The sequence below is a fragment of the Piliocolobus tephrosceles genome, chromosome 9 (genome assembly GCF_002776525.5).
Source record: "Piliocolobus tephrosceles isolate RC106 chromosome 9, ASM277652v3, whole genome shotgun sequence".
NCBI lineage: Eukaryota > Metazoa > Chordata > Mammalia > Primates > Cercopithecidae > Piliocolobus > Piliocolobus tephrosceles.
The window spans coordinates 111,090,812-111,112,248 of record NC_045442.1 but is presented as its reverse complement, the minus strand read 5'-3'; the positions used below and the strand labels follow the sequence as shown (position 1 = coordinate 111,112,248).

General features: G+C 38.3%; 1 protein-coding gene across 1 annotated transcript in view; it reads left to right on the top strand.

Moving 5' to 3' along the window:
* Positions 1 to 21,437, top strand: part of PLXDC2 (plexin domain containing 2) — a 472,622-nt gene that overhangs the window by 408,972 nt on the left and 42,213 nt on the right. Inside the window, exon 14 of the mRNA XM_023223192.2 lies at positions 16,666 to 16,826. Coding sequence (XP_023078960.1) covers positions 16,666 to 16,826 — 161 coding nt within the window. The remainder of the gene's footprint in view (positions 1 to 16,665; positions 16,827 to 21,437) is intronic.

Below are 21,437 nucleotides of genomic sequence, written 5' to 3'. Positions count from 1 at the left end.
GTAATCCCAGCACTTTGGGAGGCCGAGCCAGGTGGATCACCTGAGCCCAGGAGCTCAAGACCAGCCTGGACAACACAGGGAAACTCCGTCTCTACAAAAAAAAAAAAAAAAAAAAAAAAAAAATTAGCCAGGCATGGTGGCATACACCTTTAGTCCTAACTACTGGGGAGGCTGAGGTGGGAGGATTGCTTGAGACTGGGAAGTCCATGCTGCAGTGAGCCATGATTGCACCACTGCACTCCAGCCTGGGTGACAGTGAGTCTTCAAAAAAAAAGAAAAAAGAAAAAGAAGAAAAAATGAAGGAAGGAAGGAAGGAATGAGGGAGGGAGAAAAAGAGGAAGGAAGGGAGGGAGAGAAGGAGGAAGGGAGGAAGGAAGGAAGGAAGGAGGGAAGGAAGGGAGAGACGGAGAGAAGGAGGAAGGAAAGAAGGAAGGAGTGGCCAAAGACTAGAGAGGGAGTACAGGATTTAAGGTTCTGTGAATAAAATCAAGAGTGTCATAGAGACAGCAAGAAAACAAAAAAAGTTTGGTATCACAGAAACCAAAGGAGAAGAAAATTTCAAGGAGGAAGTAGTGAACAGTGTCAATGTTGCAGACAAGTTAAAAAAACACACACAGTAAAGTGACCATGAGATTTGGTGGCATAAAGACATTTATTGATCTTGACTGGATTGCATAACAATCCACCATTGTACAATCTCCAGGCAGAATTTGAAGATTCTGTGGACAGTGAGGAAATTGGAGTCCCCAAGGACAGACTACTTTTTCAAGAAAAAGGGAAGAAGGGAAGTAGAGATTCTTAATTTTACCCGTCACAGGTGCTGAGGAGAAACACCTCATAAAGAAGAAAAAGAGTCATGGAGTGAAGTGATATATCCACACACATGGGTGGGGCCAATCAGCATGAATGAGGGTAGGGAGACAGGAGGGAGAAGTTCAGGGGATTTCGTCTGAGATCCCTGTTTTCTCTGTATAGTGAGATACAAGTAATATGGTGAGAGTGAGTGGGAAAAGGGCAGAGGTCACAGTGTTTAGGAGTTGAAAGACCCATAAAACATGAAATAAGAATGGAAAAGAAGCCAACTGCTAATGTGTAAAGGGCTCATCAGGATCTGTTTGCAGCCTCCTAAACTTGGTAGCATTCCTTGAGGTTGTGTGACTTCACCACTACATTTTGTTCACGTGTGCTTGAATTAGCCATGCATATAGTTCATGTACTATGCTGATCCACTTTGAGCAAAACCAAAAAAAAAGGAATTGATGTTGACGGTTGATGGGGAGAAAAGATATGCTAGTCTCAGAATGGCATAGTGCTTTAAAGACAGTTTAATCTATTAGATGGCAAATTTAGTTTAATCTTCTTCTAAACAGCTAGGTTTTCAATGTCTTGCTGCTCGCAGTAAGACTAATTTTTGCTTTAGTTTTACTCTTCAGAGCTCAAAATTATTATTTGTGCAAGCTTTTTAATGTAACTTGGGTAGTAAGGACAGCAGTTAATTATGTGAAACTAATTTATAACAGTTTTGTAAGCTACTGTGACCAAATATTACTTCAGTTACAGTAATAAATTAACAACTTGTTGGATAAAGTGTCAGCCATAAGTGATTTTTAACACAGTTAACATACTCACCAACCGCTAAAGGAAAAAAATGCAAAAACATACAGCTCAAAATTCATTGAAGGAATTTAAATGGAATTCTAAGAAATATTTGTTTAACCTGAAAAAGACAAGAGAGAAGGAACAAAGGACCATAAAACAGATGAACACAAAGAAAACAAATAGCTAAGTGGCAGACCAAATACAACCACACCAGTAACTATTTCAAATGTAAATAAAATAAGCACTTTTATTAAAAGCATGGGCTATCACACGGACTTTTAAGAAAGCCAGACCCAGCTCTACGCTGTGTATAAGAAATGTACGTGAAAAATAAAGACAAAGATATAAAATGCTTTAAGATAAAATTATAGAAAAATATATATACTGCAAACATAACCACAGAGAATCTGAAGGTCCTATATAAATATCAAATTAAGTAGACTTAAACTAGATTTAAAGACAAGGAGAATTACCAGAGGAAAATATAAAAAGGTAAAAAAGGTGTTGGGCATAGTGGCTCACACCTGTAATCCCAGCACTTTAGGGGGCCGAGGTGGGCGGATTGCTTGGTCCCAGGAGTTTGAGACCAGCCTGGGCACCATGGTAAAACCCCATCTCTACTAAAAATACAAAAAATTAGCTGAGCGTGGTGGCGTGCACTTGCAGTCCCAGCTACACGGGAGGCTGAGGTGGGAGGATCTCCTGAGCTCAAGAGGTCCAGGCTGCAGTGAGTCATGGTCACACCAGTTCACTCCAGCCTGGGCTACAGAGTGAAACCTTGTCTCAAAAAAAAAAAAAAAAAGGAAAAAAGTGCCAGTTCATTAAGAACCATTATAATTTTTTTAAGTTAGACCAAAAAAAAAAAAAAAAATTAAGAAAGATATAGATGTGAACAATACTGACAACCACTTGGTCATGATTGGTATTTATACAGCAGGGTTCCTGGAGGGTTTTTTTTTTCAAGTCCGCATGAAATGGTCACCAAGGTAGACCATATGTTGAGCCATAAAAAATACTAAATTTCTAGATTGTGGTCTTGTAGACTACATTCTCTGACTGCAAAAGAATCAAACGAGAAGCAGTAACAATATAATGTCTATTGATAAGAAAGTAGATCTTAAATGTTCTCACCACATACAAAAATGATAAGCATATGAGGTGAATAGATATGTTAATTACCATGATTTAATCATTCCACAATGTGTGTATATATATATATAACAAAAAATTATTCTGTGCACTGTAAATATAGATAATTTTTATTTGTCAATTATGCTTAATGAAGTTGGGAGGAAAAATATGATATCTACAAAATCCTCAAATATGTGAAAAGCAAATCAAACTTGTAATATATATATAAATATATATAAATATTGATAAATATTGGCAAATATATGTAAATATTTGATATACATAAAATATATATTGAAGAAAAAACTGTAAGGAAAATTACAAAATATTTTGATGGAATGATAACTGATACAAAATACCAAAATTTATAGAATGCTGCTAAAAAGTATTTAGAAGGAAATTTATGGTTTTACATGTTTGTATTAGTAAGGATTAGAAAGGAAAAAAGGTTTAAAATTAATAACTCAAGTGTCCAACTTAAGTAGATAAGTCAATTAAGATTGTCTCAATTGTGTCTAAAATTGTGATATTTTATTAAAAATATTAATTTTAAAAGAAGGAAATAAGAGTAGAAAAATGAAATAGAAAATAGAAGACAAATAATAGAGAATTTAACACAGTCATAAGCTGCTTTTTTGCAAATTTTAATAACTTTAATATCTCTAAGAAGACTGATTTTTAAAAAAATTATAAACATCAAAATTCAAAGCCTGGAGCTGGGCACAGTGGCTCATGCCTATAATCCCAGCGCTTTGGGAGACCAAGGCAGGAGGATCACTTGAGCCCCGGAGGTGGAGACCATACTGGCTAACATAGCGAGACTCTGTTTCTACAAAAAAATTAAAAAAATTAACCAGACATAATGGCACATGCCTGTAGTCCCAGCTATGTGGGAGACCCCAGTCAGGAGGATCACTTGAGCCTGGGAGTTTGACACGATCACCTCACTCCAACTCCAGCCTGGGTGACAGAACAGGACCCTATCTAAAAAAAAAAAAAAAAAAAATTAAATTCTGTGTTCATCCAAAACTCTGTCAGGAAAATGAAAAGGCAGGTTACCGATAAGAGAAAATATTTACAGTATGCTTATATTACAAAGGACTTGTATCCAGAAAATATAAATAACTCCTAAAAAGTAATAGTAAACAACCAAAACCTGAATGGGATACCATATCATGCCCATTAGGATAGCTAAACACTACACAACACTAATATTGATGAGGATGTGGTGCACTTGAACTCTATATATTGCTGATTGGAGTGTGATATTGTGCAATCACTTCAGAAAACTCTTTGGCAGTTCTTACAAAGTTCTGGCCTTTTAAGTCACAAATTCCACTTCTATGTATTTATTTTTAAAAGAAAACATGTCCACACACGCAAAAAAAATTGTAAGAGAATATTCATAGCAACTCAATTCATAATTGTCAATAACTGGAAATAGTTCAGATGTTTATCAACAGAAGAATAAACAAATTGAGCGCATGTTATACAAATGATTACTATTCAGCAGAAAGAAAGTATGAACTACTGATACATGCAGTAACACAGATAAGTCCTAAAACATTGTTAAGCAAAAGATGCCAGAGACAGTGGACTACATGTAGTATGATTCAATTTATGTGAATTTCAAGTAAAGTCAAGCTAATCTACAATAATGGAAATCAGCCCAGTGGTTGCATATACAGTGTTGGTCGGGGCTGTTAGGACGGACTGTAGGTGGAGACAAGAGAACTTTATGGGGGAATGGAAGTACTTCATGTGATTTGGGTGATGGTTATTTGGTATATACAGTTACAAAAATTTGGTAAATTGCACATTTAAAATTCCTGTATTTCAAACAGGCAAATTTGGCCTCTGTAAAAATAAAAAAAAAAAAAAAAGGAGAGGCATTTTGATATGATTTCATAAACTAGACATAGTTTTTTAAAAAAAATCCTATGAATAAATTCTTCCAGTCTTCTTAAAATTCTCAAAGCAAAAAAAAAAAAAAAAAAAAAGAAAAAGAAAAAAGTGTATCCTTGGTGAACCAGCATCTTTAATTAGAAGGCATAAAATGTAACATTTCTGATCATGTGATTCATGTTTTGCTTTAAAATATTCACAGAATCTTCCCATGTAGTTGATAATGATGATAAAATTATCTAGCAATTATTGGGCTATTAACGATATACCAGGCAATCTTCTGAGGGCTTTACATGTTTAACTAGCTTAATCCTCACAGCACCCTAAGAAGAAAGTACTATTTGTAATCCCATTTTACACTTCAAGTCTCAGAACCAGGGATTTAAGTAATTTGTTCATAGTCACATAGTTTCTAAGGAATGTAGCTGGTCTATAATACCAAGGGCTCTGATTCCAGGCATGCTCTGTGCTCCTTATCACCCTACTGTCCTGCCAGGAGGGTTGCTTCTAATATGATCCAGTTTAGTATATAGTCATTTATTTGCTCTTCTCCTGTTAAAGCCATCCAGTGTCTCAAAAAAAATAGCAGCACCAACTTTGCCTAATCATAGAGTTATTTTTATTTATTGTTTTTAGAGAAAGGCACAGTCTAACTCTGTCACCCAGGCTTGAGTGCAGTGGTGCAATCACGACTCACTGCAGCCTGGAACTCCTGCGCTCAAATAATCCTCCCACTTCAGCCTCCTGAGTAGCTAGGACTGCAGGTGTGTACACTATGCCCACCTACTTTTTTAAAATTAATTTTTGTAGAGATGGGATCTCACTGTGTTACCCAGGCTGGTCTCAAACTCCTGGCCTCAAGTGATCCTCTGGCCTCAGCTTCCCTAAGTGCCAGGATTACAAATGTGAGCCATCATGCCTGGTCAGCAAATCACAGAGTTTTAAAGTCCAAGGGAACCTTAACTTCTTCTCTAATCCCATCCCCCAACACTTTGAGACCAAAGCCCTTGCAACTGTATATAACTTGTGGAAGTGTCATATGCCCACACAGCAGAGTCTGCTTGCGAAGGTGATTTGGTGGAACAGGTTAGGTCAGGACCAGTGCGCACTCCCTGGACTAAACGTGTTCTGTTCCACATTCAAGACATAGAGCTTTACATTTCAGGAGACTTGGTGCTCCAGTAGCTAAGGGGCGGTCAGTGTGATAAATGCAGCTTTATAATGTCCATTCTCCTAAGCAGCATGATTCTGTCCGTGTTAAAGGCAAGTATTGGTGCAAAGCAGTGAAATATAAATATCCTGTACAAGTGTTGCTCAGTGTTTTCACTTTTTTTTTCTTTCTGTCCTATGTGGCACAATTTATTAGTTCTCGTAATACAAACTAAAATGAAATTCAGAGCTCTACCGAGCTGTTGGTTTTGTTATTTTTTGTCTTCAGGGTTTCTTTCTTTCTTTCTTTCTTTCTTTCTTTCTTTCTTTCTTTCTTTCTTTTTTTTTTTTTTTTTTTCCGGCTTCTGATTCTGTCTCCCTGAGCTACACAGCACACACATAGAATTCTGCTCATTTACTTTTCTGGAGAGCTATAATATGCATCAAACCACAGCAAATAGCAAAAGGATTGTATGGTTGTTGAGAATATCAGTGTCTAAGGTTCCAGTACTGAGGCGCACACACAGGCTACCAGCAACTAAATTAATCCCTGCTTCCTTGGGAGATGCAAAGGTTTTTATTAATGTTATGCATAAATTCAGACACCAAAGAACTTGAGGTTGATTTAGTATTCTGCAGTTTTCCAAAGAAGCTGCTTACAGATAACCACTGAAGGGTTGATCTTATTTAGATAGGCTACTAGACCTCAGAAGCTAGGCTTTTGTTTTTCAAATAGTGACTGTGGATTCTATATCCCATGTCCAAGCTATTGTTTGGGACAACATGTTCCCCTTCAGGTGGTTGCAAGCACATGAGAGGCTGATCTTGGCCTTTCCGCTTGAAAAACTATGCACTGAAATGTCCTTGCTTTCACTCGCCATGCCCCTAAGCTTCCGTGAGGGAATGGATTCCTTCTTTCCACAAATAATTTCAAGAAGTCCTCTCATTGCCCTGGTAGTGCAGCCATGATTGAGAAGAATAAGGGTAGTAATCAACAGAATATTAATGAGAGTTAATAATAGTATTAACAATAATACTAAAGAATCAATATAACAAAGTATACTAATCAGTAGAGTAACAAGTAGTATGAGTGGCACTAACAACATTAGTACAGCCATTCCATTGAGGATTTATTATATTTTAAGCACAATGCTAACCACTTTATAAGCATCCTCTCAGATCTTCACAACCATCAGGAGATAGCTCTTACTATTATATCCATTTTGCAGAAAAGAAGACAGGATTGAAGGGATGCTGGTCCTTGAGGTCCAGCAATGTGAGATCTGATGTTATTCTTGGAAACCCCAAAGGTTCCATATTTATGTTATCCCAGTGGTTTACACACAAATCTGTCTTTCTACACCGATAGGAACAGAGTGAAGGGGAATTTTCTTCCATGTTCAGGAAAGTTGATGGATTTGATAAGTAGTAAACATTCATCCTTATCATGTCAGGTTATGCATATAAATGATCTGTTTGAACGTAAGTGACTATTCTGAAATTGACAGAATAAATGGCACGAAGAGTCACTCTGTTCTGTACCTCCAAACCTTGAAAGTGCTTTGTTGGCCTATTTTTGGTATTCCATAGTCACTATGAATACCCTTGTTAGGAAAACTCTACTAAGTTTTTTCTGTAGTTAGAATCCCTAATATCTTAACCATGCAAGAGCTCGGCCTGAAATTAAAAGAGAAAACAGTTTATGAACTCCTTTGGTTTCATATTTAGCTGAAAATTTTAGGTACTAGGATTTTTTTTTCCCCTGTGGATTCTTTGGTAGAAGCCGAGACACATTTTATTTTTATTTTTCAAAAATAATTTTTGGCCACACTCAGTGGCTCACGCCTGTAATTCCAGCATTTTGGGAGGCTGAGGCAGGTGGATCACCTGAGGACAAGAGTTCCAGACCAGCCTGGCTAACATGGTGAAGGCCCCTGTCTACTAAAAATACAAAAAAAATTAGCCGAGCATGGTGGGACATGCCTGTAGTCCCAGCTACTCGGGAGGCTGAGGCAGGAGAATGGCGTGAACCCGGGAGGCAGAGCTTGCAGTGAGCCGAGGTCGCACCACTGCACTCCAGCCTGGGTGAAAAAGCGAGACTCCGTCTCAAAAATAATAATAACAATAATTTAAAGATATATTTTAAATAGAGAAAAATGATAACTTGATATAGAAAGCTGATGTTAGGAAAAGTTTAAAAGTTAGGTGTCATAAAGATCTTGACTGCTGAAAACACATGCGTAGGCAGATTATTACAAAGGAGCACATACACATACAAAAAGTGAAAAATGATAATGGGTTATTCCAAATATTTATTTTTGGTCTTATTTGTAGTATATATAAATACCATAAACCTTCTCTTTTTTCAATTTTTTTCTTAAAGACAGGGTCTCGCTCTGTCACCCAGGCTAGAGTGCGGTGGCAGGATCAAAGCTCACTGCAGCCTTGATTCTTAAAATTTTCCCTTTAAGATATCTGCACATACATATGCATAAAAGCACCGATCTTTGAATGAGACTAGAATCAGCCTATCATTTGGTGACTGTTATCCAAAATCCCTCATTTGGATAGAATTAAGTATTCCTTTTAATATTATTTCATAGAAATTTTATTCAGCTTCATTTTTCCAACATAAAAGGTAAGGGATTATCAGGTTGTTGTTTTTTCAAAGGATAGTCATACTCTAAGATCTTCCAGCCCAGAACATTTTATATATTTCCCTGAATGAATTTCACTGCTGCCGACAGTAGGACAGACTGTAAAAGGAAAGCTGCCCTTGCCAGATACTGGTCTCACCATACATAATGCCCTTAGATGTGCTTTGTGCACCTGCTTTTATATCTTTTCACAGTAATTACCCAAATCCCTTCTACAGCAATGTCTTAACATGAATTGTGAATGTATTGTCACAGTGATACCTAATGTGAATTAGGTACACCTTGTATAATAGTTTCAATCCATTCTAATACCAGAATAATATTGACAGGCTGGTAAGCATTTAAAAAATAGTATCACTCTGATTAAGAAAATGAAAGAACTAAGAGGATTATGAAAAATTACAAAAGACTTAAAACACCAGAAGAAACTCTGAATGAAGTCAAAGTCATAATTGTGTATATAGAAAGTTAATGATGTAAGAGAGAAAATAAATGAGCTACAAAATGAGATCAGTTGCAAGGGAAACTTACAAAGGGAAGTACAATTCACTTAAAACTTTTATCATTTGATTTTCCTTCATTACATGCTTTAGCTTGTAAATGGGCTAGGTACTATTCCATGGGGAAAGCCATGTCTATGTGCGTTTTTAATCCCAAAGCGGAATGCTAACATTTTAAGCATTTATAGTTTAACTTTATTCTGAAGCTTTAAAAGAGTACATTTTGGCAGCATCTGAGTAAGATTTATGAATTTTGAGCAAATTTGTGCATGACTCTGTCCAACCCATCAGCCTCTCTGTCCCCCAAAGGATATTAATATATTATGGAATTTATGGGCTGTAGTGTTTCACTTTAAGCCCAGGAGAAGAGTTAGTTCTAAAGTGAATCAAATTTCAGACAAAGAATATTTCTATTTTAGTTTTTTCTTTATTTCTCGACTTTAATTGTTGGCAATATTTAATAGTAGGTACAGATCATTTTGGCAATGCATTAAAATATTTTACCATATTGGAGAATTATACTTCTAAATACAGAATATCAATGTCATATGCATGTAAATCCTTAGAGAAAATAACAGTCATAGAAACAGCACGGAGACAAAGAGTTTTAACGTTAAATGCTACACTTTGAAAAAATAAATAAATATGTGTATACACATATATATACATATGTATGTGACATTTTCTTCCTTCTTTCCTCCTATCTTCTTTTTTTCTACCTCCTTTTCCTTTCGTCTTTCCTCCTTCTTTATTTTCCATGATTCATGGACTGCTCCAAATTAAACACCTTGACGTGAGGTCTTGAATATTTTCTAGTATGTACTTAATGTATTTTTAAAATATGTTGCCTTGGCCAGGTGCAGTGGCTCACACCTGTAATTCCAGCACTTTAGGAGGCTGAAGCACATGGGCCACTTGGGGTCAGGAGTTCAGGACCAGTCTGGCCAACAGGGTGAAATCCTGCCTCTCCTAAAAACACAAAAATTAGCCAGGCGTGGCAGCCTGTGCCTGTAGTCCCAGCAACTCAGGAGGCTGAGGCAGGAGAATTGCTTGAACCCAGGAGGCAGAGGCTGCTGTGAGCCGAGATCGCGCCACTGCACTCCAGCTTGGGCAATAGTGAGAGCAGACAGAGACTCCGTCTAAAAAAAAAAAAAAAAAAAAAAAAAAAAAAAAAAATATATATATATATATATATATATATATAGTTTTTGCTATTATGGTAGCTAAAACTTTCCCAAAAATAGCAGATTGCTTTCACAGAATTGACAGTTCTTACAGTCTTCTCTGTGTCTAAATATTGATCTGCATTTCTTAAAGCGTTGAAAAGCAATGACACTCACTGGGTCAGATTAGAGTATATTATATTGGATACTATTGATTTTCTCTGCTTCATTTATATATTAAAAATGTCTTAAGCACAATGCAAAAAGGCCTTTACTTTGGATATTTTTAAAGTATATTCCTGTATTTCCTTTTTTGGCTTGGAGACTCTTTTATGGCTTCTTGTTGCCCTTTATTAATTCCCCTTATTTTAATACACAAGGTAAGGCTTTACAAAGACTAAAGATTTGAATTCTTCTGTGTGTTATGTTTTACTAAGTGTGTGAGAAGGATGCTTGTTTAGTTTTTGTTTGCTTTTGGACATGAATGACAGCTCATAAGATGTTTGTATGAATAGAGGAAGAGTTTAGGTCTTAAGACTAGATTCCTTCTCATGTTTCTTTAATTTCCCCTAAAACCTAATAGACTCTGATGAGCTTTGTATTAGTCCATTTTCACACTGCTATCAAGAACTCCCTGAGATTGGTAATTTATAAACAAAAAAGGTTTAATTGACTCACAGTTCTGCATGGCCAGGGAGACCTCAGGAAACCTACAGTCATGGCAGAAGGCGAAGGAAGAGCAAACACCTTCTTCACAAGGTGGCAGAACAGAAAGAGAAAGAAGGGGGAAGTGCCACTTTCAAACCATCAGATCTCACGGGAACTCACTGTCACAAAAACAGCATGGGGGAAACCACTCCCATGATCCAATCACATCCCACCAGGTCCCTCTCTCAACACATGGGGATTACAATTCAAGAAGAGATTTGGCTGGGGACACAGAGCCAAACCATATCAAGCTTACTGAGAAGTTTGTCCCTGAAGCAAGTTCAGAATTCTCTTTGACATACTTCTATCTGCCAATTTTAAAGAACAATCAGTCAAGCCACAGATTGACATCTTAGTTTATTGTATTTTTTGCAGGAGGGAAATGAACATACTCAAGCAGTCTTCCCTTGAGGTGAATGAACTAAACTTCAGTTATGGGAATTAGTAAGCATTTACATTTTCTAAGTTTCAGTTTTGCATTTGAGGTGCCTTTTTATTTTAGGTTCAGGAGTACCTGTGTAGGTTTGTTTTATAGGTAAATTATCACAGGATTTTATTGTACAGATTATTTCATCACCCAGGTAATAAACATGGTACCCAATAGGTAGTTTTTTAATCCTCACCCTCCTGCCTCCCTCTACCCTCAAGTAGGCTCTGGTATCTGTTGTTCCCTTCTTTGTGTCCATATGTACTCAGTGTTTAACACCCACTTACGAGTGAGAACATCCACTTACGAGTGAGAACATAATGTATTTGGTTTTCTGGTCCTGTGTTAGTTTGCTTAGGACAACGACCTCCACCTCTTTCCATGTTGCTTCCTTCAGAGAATAGGATCTCACTCTTTTTCTGTGGCTGCATAGAATTCCATGGTGTATATGGACCACATTTTCTTGATCCAGTCTACTGTTGATGAGCATTTAGGTTGATTCCATGTCTTTGCTATTGTGAACAGTGCTGCAATGGACATAGTGTATCTTTATGGTAGAATAATTTATATCCTTTTGAGTATATACCCAGGATATTCTAAATTCTGTCTGCAAATCTCCATAAATATGCAAAATCTGTACAATTTGATCAAGCATGATATTAAACTGGAAAGTAGTAGTGAAAGAATTTAAAATCAAAGCATATCAATGGAATGCTTCCTGCACCTTCAGATTTAATGACCTCTAATTAAGCCATCATAATACCTGCCAATATACGCTCACCTAAAGCCCATAGAAAGAAGCTGGAATAGAGATACTTGTACTGTGGAGGAAATGGTAGAATCATTGCAGTAGCCAAAAAAAAAAAAAGTTAAATAATATGAGAGTAGAAAAATGCTTTCTCCAAAACTATGCGTGTAATTTTGGTCACTCTATTCGGATGGTCATTCTAAAGCATTTTGAAATAGTCATTGGTATGTGACACAAAGAAACTCTTGTAATATTTTGGAATTGTGTATGCTACATTTTTCCTTAAATGACTTGCTCTGTTAGAACACATCAAGTCATGTTGTACTCACAGATCTCAAAATATTTATTTTGTCTTCTGGTTAGTATTGAGAATTCATGAAAGCTGTTTATTTTATTAAAATAATCCTCATCCAAAAATGTTATTAAATGGTTATTTGGCTAGTAATAAACTAGACTGTACAAATTGCATTATTAGATATGGCCGCAGTATCTTGGCATCTAAAACAGAAATGTAAGGGAACATTTTTAAAAGGAGATAATATAACTAAATTATTGTTGGAAGTATGAATAAATAATAATTGTGAGAGTATTTATGTCTAAATAAAGGTAGTGAGATTTACCCCACTCAAGGTGCAAATCTGGTTCTGACTGTTATATTCCAAAGATTGGCAACTTATGTCCTGCAAGACAAAAATAATTTTATTTCTGACAAGGACTCTTATTTAGTAAAATATGACCCTTGCACTCTTCTTCCTTCCTTCCTGGGAAGGGCTGCCTCCTTAACAGGTGCTGGTCCTCCGGCCCATTTGGGAAGTAGCAACCTGAGGTCAACTCACAAATACTTTAATCTTCCCTCTCCATTCCTGCATACACAAAAGAAGTGAGACTAAGTCAGGTGCAGTGGCACATGTCTGTAATCCCAGCACTTTGGGAGGCTGAGGCAGGAGGAATACTTGAGCCCAGGAGTTCAAGACAAACCTGGGCAACATAGTGACAATCTGTCTCTACAAAAAAAATTAACCAGGCATGGTGGCACATGCCTGTAGCGTCAGCTACTTGGGAGGCCAAAGCAGGAGGATCACTTGAGCCCAGGAATTCGAAGCTGCAGTGAGTCAAGATCACACCACAGCACTCCAGCCTGAGTGACAGCAAGACCCTGTCTCAAAAATGAAAAATAAAAAGAAGAGGAAGTGAGGCTGAAATTTGTGAGGCTAAAACTTGGCATGCTGTGTATAAAGGACTGTTTATGATGGCAGATACTGACCTAAAACCCAGCCCAAAGACAAACCCCAGAGATAGAATCAGACACTGAATGGTTGGATAGATGGATGGATGGATGGAGAAAGGGAGGATAAAAAACAGCAAGAAAGAGAGGGATGGAGGGATGGAAAGACGAATGGAAGAGAGAGGGAAGGATTTGAAGAAACAGTCAAAGCTTCGTTTTTGACTCAAGTAGATATTTTTGCTACATTTTCCCTAAAGCCACATTTTCAATTAATCCTGTTTTCCCAGGAAAGCAATGTGTCATACTCTTATAAAAAATAATAATCAAGTCCACAAGATGCAATAATACAAGCATACTTAAGGATGAGGCCACATTTTTAAAAGCAACACATGTTAAGGGCAAAAACATAGTTTATATATTGTCATGAATCTGACAGTATAATTTGCCTCAACCTGCCTCATATAAAAAGTACGATAATATCTCAATATTCATTAAGTGCTTATCGTGAGTCACATACTCTCCTAAGAACTTCATATGTATTAAATGTGGAATTCTCATATCAACCCTGTGGGGTAATTACTGTTATTGACTGCGTTTTGGAGATAAGGCTAACTGAAGACCAGACAGATGAGGTCATTTATTATAGCCTCACTTGATTTTTATTGGCGATGTGGTCATTCTAATACTGTAACCTATTTCCAAAAGCCTTTATTTTTATCTTTTTCCTTCCTCTCTTTTCCTCCTCCCTTCTCACCAAATACAGATGAAAATGTTTATGATGGCAGATACTGACCTAGGACCCAGCCCAAAGACATAGCCTCTGTCATCTTGGAGGTGTAATGTTAATTCTTTTTTATAAGGTAGAGTCTTGCTCTGTCGCCCAGGCTGGAGTGCAGTGTCAGGATCTCGGCTCACTGCAACCCCCGCCTTCGGATTCAAGCAATTCTCCTGTCTCAGCCTCCTGAGTAGCTGGGATTACAGGCACCCACCACCACACCTGGCTCATTTTTTGTATTTTTAGTAGAGACAGGGTTTCCACCTTGTTGGCCAGGCTGGTCTCAAAGTCCCGACCTCAGGTGATCCACCTGCCTCAGCCTCCCAAAGTGCTGGGATTACAGGCGTGAGCAACCACGCCCGGCTCCAGTGGTAATTCTTTAACTGTTTTTCACATTAGTTTTTCTTTGCTTGAAGTTACCAGATTCTTTTCAGAATTATTTGCTAGAAGAACTCACAACATGAAATAAGAGGAAATAGCAGGACCTACAGCCCAGTGTTCATTGAGGAGGCATTGATCAGAGGTCCAGAATTCAGACATGGAGGCCAGATTGCTAGTGTGTGAGCTCAGTTTTACCTTAATAGTTTTGCAACCCTAGCTCATTTTCTAATTATCCTGTGCCTTGACTTCCTTATTATAAAACAGAAATAATGGCAGTGCCTACCTCTTAGGGTTGTTGGTTTGGTACTTGCAAAGCAACACAATGATCCCTGGCACAGTGTAAATGAGCTATTATATAATGAATTACTCTAAATTTGATCTTCTTTCACTAATGAATTTCTGTTACATAAGGGAAATCTTTAGAATTTTCAGCCTTACTAGATTTGGAGAAGGATTACTGAACACCAACAGCAGTTCTCAAGCAAAGAGTTAACAAGAGCAATAAAAATGTAGAGGGGAGGTAGAAAGAATTAGGAGGTCATATTTCTCCACTTTATCTGGAATTCCATTCGTTCATGTGGACCACACATTGTGATAGACATCCATGTTTGGTTTTTCTTTAAAAAAATGTAAAGTAAAAGAAAGAAATCAGTGCTTATTAAATGAAGTTTAATAGACAAAAAAATGTTTACAACATAGAGGCAAAGGGTAAAAATAACAAAGAGGCAAATTGGTCTTGAAAGTATTGAGGCCGGGTGCAAAGGCTCACGCCTGTAATCCCAGAACTTTGGGAGGCTGAGGTGGGTGAATCAGTTGAGGTCAGGTGTTCAAGTCCAGCCTGGCCAACACGGTGTAACCCTATCTCTACTAAAATTACAAAAATTAGCCAGACGTGGTGGCGGGTGCCTGTAATCCCAGCTACTCAGGAGGCTGAGGCAGGAGAATTGCTTGAACCTGAGAGGAGGAGGTTGCAGTGAGCCGAGATTGCACCACTACACTCCAACTTGGGCCTGGGCGACACAGCAAGATTCCCATCTCGAAGAAAAAAAAAAAAAAAAGAAAGGATTGAGAGCCACTGTTCTGAAACTTTTGTACATCTTAAAGAATTATCTCATAATTTAGAATACCAGTCATATGGTGTGCTTAAGATACAGTTACTGCTGTACATAATTCAGGAAGATCTCTAATTGCCTGAGTAGTCATCAACAATTACAGAATTTTAGAAAAAGAGAAGACTTTAGAGATAAGTTGTATTTGGCTGGTTGGCTTTGGTTAGGGTAGTTATTACTTTAGAAATTTAATTCCTCCCTTTGCTAACTCAGAAAAAAAAATGTGTATTATAGTGAACAGCATCTCAGTAAAAGTTAGAGGAAATGATATCGTTCTGGGGTGTAGTGGAATGTTTTCCTTTGCTGTGGCGTTCCCTTCAGATAGTGATCAAAGCTATTGGAGGGTCATTGAGCATCCATCTGTTACACTTTTAAAAAGTATTTTTGTTTAAAACAGATTTTTCACAAATTTTGCTTGGAGTTCATGTACAAACTTTCTGAAAATGCTTATGTAGCTTACCAAAAGACGTCTAGTACTCTTGAATTTAAAATTTCCATGAGAGGAGCTTTCAAAATTAATCAGTTTTTCCATAGGTAACTTTGTTGGTTTAATGAAAAAAATCAAAGTTAAATTTAGTGTGTAGTTAATTAGAGTTTGAGGTTTCCCACAGTACTTTGAGAATAAAAACTATTCATTTTGCTTATCCAACTAGAAATTTTAAAACACAGGCCAGGCGCAGTGGCTCATGCCTGTAATCCCAGCACTTTGGAAGGCTGAGGTGGGCGGATCACCTGAGGTCTGGAGTTCAAGACCAGCCTGACCAACATGGTGAAACCCTGTCTCTACTAAAAATACAAAATTAGCCAGGCATGGTGACTCACACCTGTAATCACAGCTACTCAGGAGGCTGAGGCAGGAGAATCACTTGAACCCTAGGAGGCAGAGGTTGCAGTGAGCCAAGATCATGCCGTTGTACTCCAGCCTGGGCAACAAGAGCAAAACTCCATCTCAAAAAATAAAAAATAAAAACAAAACACAGTGACAAATGTATTTTTACTCACGAATCCTGTGGATTCTTCATTGCCCACATGAAGAGCACCTCACCTGTAAAATTGGTGTTGTGGAAAAGTTGTCCAGGAAGTAAAGATCCAGTCGTACTTTATTAAAAACACAAATATCTCCTCAGATGAAAATGCAAACTTAAGGGTAAGCTCATGATGGTCCTGACAGCTGGGATGTTCTTTCAGCTTCTACAGATGACAGTGCAGCTGAGAAGAAAGGAGGAACCCTCCATGCTGGCCTCATCGTTGGAATCCTCATCCTGGTCCTCATTATAGCCACAGCCATTCTTGTGACAGTCTATATGTATCACCACCCAACATCAGCAGCCAGCATCTTCTTTATTGAGGTAAGTGTTGAGTTTAACACATGAAAATCACGCCAGTTGATGAACTGTATCCGTTTGCTAACACCACCTGGATTTAATATTTACCGCATGGTTTCTCCATTTTTCAGTTTCAAGGTTTCTGATTTCACACACATGGATGCTCTCACCCATGCACTCTCGTACATATTGACAGATTGCTTTCAGATGATGGGTTCAGTTACCTTATCTCTGGAGCTTTTAAAGACATAAACTATCTTGTCTTTCTGAGATCTGAAAGAAAATGGGAACCATACTTTTTGGTCCTTTTATACCAAGTATGTTAACCAGCTGCTCTCCTTGTCCTAGGAGGAAATACTACGTATCTGGGAGGCTAAAGACTTAGCTTAAGTCAATTGCTCAATGAATGCTAATTGAGTATTGGCTGTGTGCATGATACAATATGATGGGCCTCTTCTGAAAATGCTCACAAACCATTTGGAAAAAATATGGTTTTCACCACAAAATGACAGATACAAAAATGAAATAATGGTATGTGCTGTTGCCATTTTGCATAATGTGTGTATATTTGTACACTTATATATAAATGCACAGACACACATATCCACACAGACACGGAACGAGAGCACCATGCTGAATAAGTGTTATGTCTTCATGTACAGAATGTAGGTTTGGCGCCAGTGCTGAGAAGTAAACAGGTGGTGCCAGTGCTGAGAAGTAAAAAGGCAAGGGGCTGTGCATAAGGAGCCATGGCTAAGCCCTGGGGTCTAAAAGGCTGAAACCAGGAAGCCTGGAGACCAGTGGATACAGTCTATGTGTCTGTCTGTGTGACCAAGTCATCTCTGTCCTCCAGAAGGTTGGGTTTCCTGGGCCCCATGCATATGATGCAGTTTTTTGTTGTTTTGTTTTGTTTTGTTGTTGTTTTGACAGAGTCTCACTCTGTCGCCCAGGCTGGAATGCCATGGTGCGATCTCGGCTCACTGCAACCTCTGCCTTCCAGTTGCAAGCGATTTTTGTGCCTCAGCCTCCTGAGCAGCTTGGACTACAGGCAAGCACCACCACACCCAGCTAATTTTTTTATTTTAGTAGAGACACGTCTTCACTATGTTGGCCAGGTTGGTCTCAAACTCCTGACCACAAGTGATCCTCCCGCCTTGGCCTACCAAAGTGCTGGGATTACAGGTGTGAGCCACCATGCCTGGCCACATGAGCACCTTTGACTCTAACATCTGAATGGAACCACTCCTCTTCCAACACCAAATAAAACTAGAAATACTAAAGCAATAAAGGAAATCTCTTGCAGAATTTCAAGCACATAATTAGAATTATTCATTGTATGACGCATGGAAAGGTTGCTTGGAATTATGGTCACTTGTTGAGCGAGAAATTATAATGCCTTTTAAACTATGGGGTTAAAATTACCTATGCTCCTTATAATGGGGAGAGGTGAATAAATGCAAATCAAACAATTGCTTAAATGTCCTAGATGGCTCACAACTGTCTGTAAAAGAAAGTGCCATCTCCTTTTCCTTCTTTGGGGGCTCAAGGCCTTGGCACTCTCAATCTTACGTGTCATTTCAATCTTTATTCTCTTGGCTCCCTAATCTGGAGTTGGCATTTCTGTCAAATTTCATGCTTTGTTTGTCTCTGTACACAGCCCAAATTCTCCATGTCACAAAAACATTGCTCATTCTAGTTCCTCCATCAAAAATTCCTCCTGGTCAAGTACAGTGACACATCTGTAATCCCAGCACTTTGGGAGGCGGAGGCAGACAGATTGCTTGAGCCCAGGAGTTTGGGACCAGCCTGGGCAACATGGTGAAACTTCATCTCTAAAAAAAAAAAAAAAAAAAAATTGAAAAAAATGAATGGGGCATGGTGGCATGTGCCTGTAGTCCAAGCTACTTGGGAGGCTGAAATGGGAGGATTGCTTGAGCCCAGGAGGTCAAGGCTGCAGTGAGCCATGACTGTGCTACTGCATTCCAGCCTGGGTGATAGAGAGGCCCAGTCTAAAAAAAAAAAAATCCTCCATTCCCATATTAGTTCTTGAATTCAGAAGCCAAAAGGCCTTTGATACTGTGTATCCCATAAGCTTCTTTCGACCATCTTCCTGCTCGGCATCTGGGTATAATCTCTATCTACAGGGATACTTCCCTACCTTTCTCTGGTATTCAGCTTTCTGTTTTGCATTAGAGTTCAGTATGCGCATGGTTTATTCCACCCTGCGAGACTTGTAAGTGCCTTAAGATTTGGATTAAATCACTTACGTTTCCTTTGAAAAATAGGGATTCTGCCAATATTTCCTGGAAAAACGTTCATAATAAATATCCTAGAACGTTTCAGACTTCTGGTGAAATTTCATATAAAACATATTTCAGAAATGGCATCTTCATTTGATTCAGTAATTGAGATATTATCAGGCATTGCCTTGAATTGAAAATCTGTTGTTAAGTTCTGTTAATGTGCTTGGTTTTCTCGGAAGAAAGTAGACAGCCTTCTCAAAGTTACAAATGCATTCTTCAAAGAGCTGCTGAGTGACAAGCTAGAAAGCCTCAGGGACTAGCCAGACCTCAGGCTGCTGCTACTGCCGTAACCCCCTCACATGTTTAAGCCTTTTCAAACTGTGCAGTTTATTTTCTGACATAGTGAAAAAGAAGACACTGTGAAATATCTGATGGTGATGGTATTAGCGGCAAATTGCACAGTATGAAAGATCTAGTTAAAGCTGGTTCAAAGCAACCCCCGTATGACTGCAAAAATAGTGGAATATTGTTTTGAGTATTAGTCTCATTGTCTTATGTCTCAGAGCCTGTATGTCCATATGTGTGGAGTGTTCGCATATGTATACATACACATGTATTTATAGAATATGACAGCTAGATGGAATCTTAGAGATAATTTAGCTCTATCCTCTCCTAACACAAAAGGAGACTGAGTGAGGCTCAGAGGAGTGGAATGACTTATCCAAGGTCAAAGAGCCATAGTTCTAAGAATAACTCTTTCTTCTTTTCACGTGTAAGCAAAGCAGAGTCACTCAGCAGGTCTCCCAGCTTTTCTCCTCTTGACTTTTTTTCCTTCCTGTGGAGTCAATTGCCAGAGTCTGCTTAAATCACTACCTATCTGACACGCTGCTGGGGTCCTGCGGCTCACAGTGGCTGGGCAGCAGCTGATGTTTGGAGGTGATAGTCATAACCTTACTATTATTAAAACTGACCACTGTTTGCAAAATCAAAACAGATCCACGATGACCATTCTGTTTGTGATATGCAGACGTGTAAATTTGAAGATTTTAAATTATTAGTTACATTAGAATCGTCGTTGCATAAATGAGGGAACTGAATATAACAACATTTTTTTTCATTGCCTTTGATGTTCCATACTATATTCCTGTCTACTTTTGAAATGAAATTGATGTGCTTTCTTCTTTTATGAAAATGATGCCATTCTTTATAGAAAATTGAGATAATGCAGAAATGTAAAAGGAAGAAAAAAGAAAGTCATTTATAGGTTCCAGCATGCAGAAATGATGACTATTAATAGTTTCATTTATTTTCTTCTGGAATTTGTATGTACATAATTTGATGTCTGCCCATTTAATACAGTGGTGATTTCACTGTAATACACATATGTATTCTTTTCTTTTTTAAATAACATTTTTCTGTTTTATTATGATGGCTTTGTAAACATAATTTTAATGTTTGTATTCTAGTCTATTCAACATTCGTTCAATAGTTTTATACTGACTGCCTCTGATGCAGTCAAGTGGTAACTTGGAATGCACCGAGAGCCTAACATGTGCCCACAAGTCAAAAAGGACCTCCTTTCATTCAGATGAAGACTGTGTGTTAGTTTTCTACTGCTGTTGCAACAAATTGCCACAAACCTAGTTACTTAAAATAACACACACTTCTCTTACAGCTCTGGAGGTCAGAAGTGCTAAAATCAGGATATTGACAGGGCTGGTTCCTTCTGGAGGTTTCAGGGCTTAATCATTTCCTTGCCATTTTCAGCCTCTACATGCTGCATGTGTTCCTTGGCTCATGGTTTCTTCTCATGTCATTCCAACTTCTGTTCCCACCATCACATCTCCTACCACTAACGTTGACCCTCCAGCCTCCTTCTTGTAAGGCCCCCTTGTGACTACATTGGGCTCACCTGGGTAATCTAGAATAATCTCTGCATCTCCAGGTCTTTAACTGAATCACACCTGCAAAGTTCCTTGTAAGGTTGTTATGCCCAGACCGTTTATTCCCCGAAGAAGACCACCAGAGTCCAGAGGCAAAGCCAAGCAGCAAGGATCTTTATTACAGGTTTGAACCTGGAGCTCTCACTCACTCGTGAAACGAGCCGGGCAGGAGAGCTCCCCAACTGGGCTCAGGACAGTGTTATATAGTCTGGGGTAAACAGGCACAGAGTCATTATACAAATTAGATGTATGATTGGCTGATATTTGAACAAGGCGATTCAGCTGATTGATTATGATTGATTCCCGCCATTTCTGATATTTCAGTTAATTTTGAAACTCTGATGACGTTTATCAGGGGCTTGCAGGACAGGGCAGGGCTTGTTTTCGCAAACCCGAGGCGGGAAAGCAGTCTCACACAAAGGCAGTTAATCATATTGCGACAGGTTTCA